We start from the raw sequence: 5673 nt of genomic DNA on the forward strand, positions 1-5673 counted from the left end.
TAGGAGGGCTTGATTCATGTGAGAGTCAAGCTTTCCGGTGAGCTAGACTCATGTGGGAGTCAAGCTTTCAGGCGAGCTTGACTCATGTGAGAGTCAATCTTTCAGGCGAGCTCTGCTTGGCCTTTTTGGTGCAGGCGAGCAAGCAAAACACGCTTGTTCTTACAATTTTGAGCACGCAGGCAAGCTCAAAACACTGGCAGGCAAGATCAATCAGGCAAGCTTTGACCTCCTTGATCATAGGCAATTTTTATTACCTACAGCATATTCGGGTATGCTTGAGGTGGTTGTGCAAAGCACGACTGCTGAAATGGAAAATACCCACCATCACCGTGATGCATGGACTGAGGGGGTTAAGGTAGCGGGGGAGGTGATGGAACTACACCCTTGCCTTTTTTATTATCTCTCCCACTCAATGATGTATTATCAGCCATTACTAATTAAATAGAGAAAGTTAGATAACTAAAAGAAGTAAAACATGAATATATGAATTAAAAGCAAAACATAATAAGTGAAAATAGAGTTAAAGAGTACATATATGAGCATAAATAGAATAACAAAAATCAAAATAAAGTCTATTTGGTTAAACCATGATTATACTTATCACAGTAATCCATCAACATCGCCCAAGCAATGTCATCCCTAAGAGCCTTCCACTCATTTCTTGATTCAATGTGTTCTCTTTGGGTTTTATTTTGAGTAAAATCAACTAAACTATTATCATTCTTATATGCCACCTCACCATCAATGTCTTTATTAAATTCATCATCGTTGAGTAGTTCAACACTTGGATCCACAGTTGTAATAAAATTATGGAGTACCGTACATGCCAATACGATATCTACTTGTGTAGGAAAAGGATAATGTGGCTTAGCACACTAAATATTGAAATGATTCTTCAATATGCCAAATGCAGATTCAATCTTAGACCTCAAGAAAGAATGTCTTAGATTGAATAATTCCCTTCTATTCTTAATGAAAGTACCCTAGAGGGGGTGAATAGGGTATTTACTAATCTAATTGGATATTAATGCCAAATTGAAACTAATTAACAAATATATCATAGCAGATATGATATACAAGAGATATGCCAGGATATACAAGTAAATAATGGATGAAATAAACTATAAGACAAAAGGCGATATAAGATAAGCATAAGAAAAAGAACGCACATGCCAAACTCAAACACAAGTGAATGATCATGGAGTTCGATCAACCATTGACCTACGTCTTTACTCCTCACCCTCGAGGAGAATCTCCACTATATCACAAAGATACTACACAATCAGTTTTTAATACTCACCGATAAATGTTCACAACAGATACAATTGTTAATACATAATACACTCCTCTAGGTGTTGACCTAGCCCGTGTCACCTTCTTCAAGTGCTCATAATTACTACCTCTCCCTATGATTTACAACTGACGTCGTTCCTCTTGGAATTGACCATTTTTATAAGTGTCCTTATGTATTACAATGTGTTCTCTCAACAATAAAGATCAAATACAAAGAATTTATTCTCTAATAAGAATGAGAATGAAATTAAGCCCACACTCAATGTGTCACTAACCACAACCCAAATAATACTTAATGTGAAATACTAAAAGCTCAATAGGTTGTGTGTGCAATTAATGAGTAAACAAAAATATAAACTTAATTAAAATCTAGCTTATAGAAATAATAAATAAAATATAATTGCTAGAGATTGAGTTTAAAAAAACTTCTCTGAAAACAAGAAAGATGGAGATATAAAAATTTGAAACTCAAACCGAAATGATCTCCTTTTCTTATGAAACTCTCTTCACATAAACAATATACTTAATTTTCCTTAAAAACTCTAAAAATAATTTTGTAAAAATATTTTTAAACTTTTTCTTAATGCAACAGCCCAAAGCTAAAAAACAGACAAAATCCCCAAAAATTGGATCTAGGAAAACTAGCCATTGTAGAACTGCTCTCTGATCGGTTGACTGATAATGTACTATCGGTTGACTGATATGGGGTCATCGGTCGACTGATGGCATGTGATCGGTCGACCGATTACATACACAGCAGATTCTAAAATTTTGCGTAGCTATTTTTCTAAAATCAATTAAAAGTAGAAAATTAACTCCAAAAATAGGGAAAATTTGAGGAAGGGTTCTACACATATAGATAAACAAGTTAGAGAAATAATTTCTGAAATACAACTTCAAATTAGTGAGAAATAACTATTTTAAAATAGATATTTCAGATTCTAAAAACTACTGAAACACTTGATTTTGTAAAATCAATCTAACATAGTAAATCAACTCTAAAAATGATAAAACTTTAGAGAATGTTTATACACATGATATTGAACATGTTGAAAAATAATTTTTTAAATTATACTTTCATTGGTGAAAACCCATTTATTTTGTAAATTGTTCAAGAATACAAAATTGTTAAAACTTAATTTTGATGAAACGATTTCAAACAAGCTTGGAAATTATTTTGAACAGATTTATAGACTTATGAAAAAATGTAAAATAGTATAACTAAGTTAATAATTCATAAACATGTTATTTTCTCAAAATAATAAACATGTTATTTTCTCAAAACGGCGTATAATGCGATAAATATGAAGCACATGTACATGTATACGAATATATGTATTTGTTTCATATTTATATGGCTAAAACTCATCTTTCAAAATAATTGTATGGATAAACATATATTTTTGTAAAGTGAGACAACCAATGAAAGCTATAAAACGAAACAACGTATATGTGTGAAATTTGAGCTTTAAACATGACACACAAAGTAAACACCTAAACCTAAAAACACTATACCAATCAATAATCTTCAATATATCTCATCTTGGTTACAAATGAAGCGATGTTGTGATCTTGATTTGAATTATGACGGCTTCATTCCGATATCTGCCAACCTCCTTTGAGTATCATCATGAATGCGCAAATCCATCCAACCTCCAACTGAGGATCTTTGTGTAGAATACCTAACAAACAAATATAGACACTCGATAAATATTGTTAGAAATTATTTGTTAATCATCAAAACTAGATTAGATAGTAGGCTCATAAACATAAAACCTAACACTTAGGTGTTTTACCCGAATGTTCTTTCAAATGATATCGAACACCTCGGTATGGAGAGATGAAACCTTGCATGATTGGGTACTCAGTATCACACAGATAGTATTTGCCTATAATTTTATTGAGAAAATTGTTAAGTAAGTCAAGTTTGAATATTAAACTTAAAAATTTTTAAGTTAAGTCTTTATTTATTTACCATCATAGACTTTCAATCCATGTGGTTGGGGTCTAGATAATGCATCTTGAAGAATCCTATAATCATTTACAGAACCCTCCCAACCTACTAAAACATATGTGAATAGCTTGTTTAGGGTGCAAATGGTAAGCACATTCTGTGTAACACCTTTGCGGCCTCGAAAGCGTGCAACAAGATTAGTCGGAAGCATTGCATCAACATGAGTCCCATCTATCATTCCAATGTAATCCTATATTACATGTATCACACACCTAAATTAAAAATTACTTTCATAGATTATACATGTAAATGTGCGTAAAGTGTAGATATACCTTTAAATAAGGGTAGTATAGCGGGTTGTTAACGATCTCTTGGGGAATGTCATTGGGGACTTGACTCAGGTACCGTCCACGCATGCAAATAATTGCTTGTAATACCTTGTTAAAATATCTATTAACTGTCTTCCCTGCTCTTATAAAATAAGAGCTGACAATGCGATTTTTAGATTTATGACCCAAATGTTCAGTGTCATGATAAGTTGTTCTTCTATTGTTACATTCCTTGAGTCTTTTAGCAGGATATTGTTCCTTATTATACTCGCTAGTTTAACAAAATCATCACTCCGTATTCTAATATAATTTACGCAACTATCACTAAAATCATTATAAATTCGCTCTATGTGTTCAATTCTAGCCCTCTCTTGCCTTTTTTTTCCTCACTTGGACCACTACGAATTGATTTACGTCTAGCTTGTATTCTCCTTATGATTGTAATTATTATAATAAAAATGGTTAATACAACACATAGAACCATATTAACAACACTTTGTTCATCGGAACAATCCCCATCACCATCCATCTACGATGCAAAAATCATTATCCAGTTAGAAACAAAGTAGAATTCTAACAAAACCTGAATGAATTGCAATTTACAAAAATTAATGACAAACCAACAAGAATATAAACTGATATATTTTCAAAGATTACAAACTGATATATTTTCAGAGATATAACATGTAACCTTGTTTATGTAGCAACTGTGTTTGTTTATGTGCGTTGTGGCAATTTTTACGTAACTTAAAAATTGAACAAATTGCATATTGAAGATGTGTGAACATTCATGTGATGTGTGAACAAATTACAAATTATAAATTACTAACATGGATTACTGCAATATCTAAGCAAAAAATATTATAGTAACATAAATAGCAGTTAAAAATATTAAAGATCTAAACTTTTAGCTCCTGAAAAGAAAAAAATGCCTTTCGATATTTTTAGGCAACAGCAAATATCAAGAGCCAACACATCCACCAATAGATCCATCAGATTCACCAAAAAAATATCACAACATCTTCATACTATCTAATAATCAGAAACTTAATCAAATTAAAAAATTTGTAAGCAACAACACCAGCATAGCTCGGATCTAAGATTTTACAATAACATAAATAGCTGTAAAATAAACTAATAATCTAAAAATTAAAAAATATAATTTTTATCTTGATTTTGAAAGCAACAGCACCAACAAAGCTCAGATCTGAATTTTTCAAAGCAACAACACACGGAATATGAGATCAAGGAGGATATATTAATGAATTTCAACTTTGAACGGGAGATTTCTGGTGGGAGGAGAGCAAGGAGGTAACTCTAGCGTCACCAAAGAAACCAACGAGAGAAACAAGAGTGCGATTGTCAGAGGTGGCCAGGGTTTTCCTCGATTTCTCTCAGTTGGGGAAGGAAATCGGGGAGAGAAAAAATCTGAGGTTGCGGCGTTTTCAGCAGGGTTTCTCTGCTTCAACCTAGCTAACCAAAGCGACGAAAAGAAATGGACGGAAACAAAAAATTCGAGGTGGAGGTGGTGTCAGGCCCAGAAACCCGTTTCCTTAGGCTTTTAAAGCGAACTAAACAACCCCTTAAGGGAAATAAGGAGCACAAAGAAACCACAAATAAATAATCTCATGAAAACATCGTTACTCAACAATTAATGCGCACTATAAAACCTTTACTTCAACTTTTTGATTTTACAAATAATAATAAATAAATAAAATGTAATAATCTTCAAATTAGTTAAATATGTCATCACAATTGTTAAAAAATAAAAAATAAAAAGCATAGATTTGTAAAATTATGGGCATAATAACTTTAGAACCAAATATGGTGACTTATGAATCCTATTGTATCATCACAACATCAGCCAAACAAGAGAACACAACAAACTATGTACCAACTCCATATTCTCATACTGATCTTGAGAGTAAATTTCCTCGCACCACCAAAATAACCCCAGAATCAAAAACCGAATAAAAATAATAAAAAAAGTAACCCATATACATATTCCAGCAGCCCAAGGCCCATCTCAATACGGAGGAGGCCTCTTGGACTTCATAGAGATAGAAATCGGCATGGGCCGTCCCGTCCCAGACCCGC

The 5673-nt window shown here is 32.8% G+C and overlaps 1 protein-coding gene across 1 annotated transcript; it reads right to left on the reverse strand.

Annotated features, from left to right (window-relative positions):
• On the reverse strand, window positions 2728–4850 carry LOC109830570. The gene is made up of 3 exons (XM_020397871.1): window positions 3269–4850; window positions 3090–3182; window positions 2728–2975 (listed from the first exon to the last, which is right to left on the reverse strand). Exons 1-3 carry the CDS (start codon window positions 3483–3485, stop codon window positions 2887–2889), a joined length of 399 nt encoding a protein of 132 aa, XP_020253460.1. The 5' UTR covers window positions 3486–4850; the 3' UTR covers window positions 2728–2886.

The sequence above is a fragment of the Asparagus officinalis genome, chromosome 2 (assembly GCF_001876935.1).
Source record: "Asparagus officinalis chromosome 2, Aspof.V1, whole genome shotgun sequence".
NCBI lineage: Eukaryota > Viridiplantae > Streptophyta > Magnoliopsida > Asparagales > Asparagaceae > Asparagus > Asparagus officinalis.

Coding starts and splice junctions, on each gene's coding strand:
- LOC109830570 (XM_020397871.1), bottom strand. CDS start 3,485: ATGATAGATGGGACTCATGTTGATGCAATGCTTCCGACTAATCTTGTT. Junction 3,183..3,268: donor TGGATTGAAAGTCTATGATG/GTAAATAAATAA, acceptor ATAAAATTATAG/GCAAATACTATCTGTGTGAT. Junction 2,976..3,089: donor TCATTTGAAAGAACATTCGG/GTAAAACACCTA, acceptor TTTGTTTGTTAG/GTATTCTACACAAAGATCCT.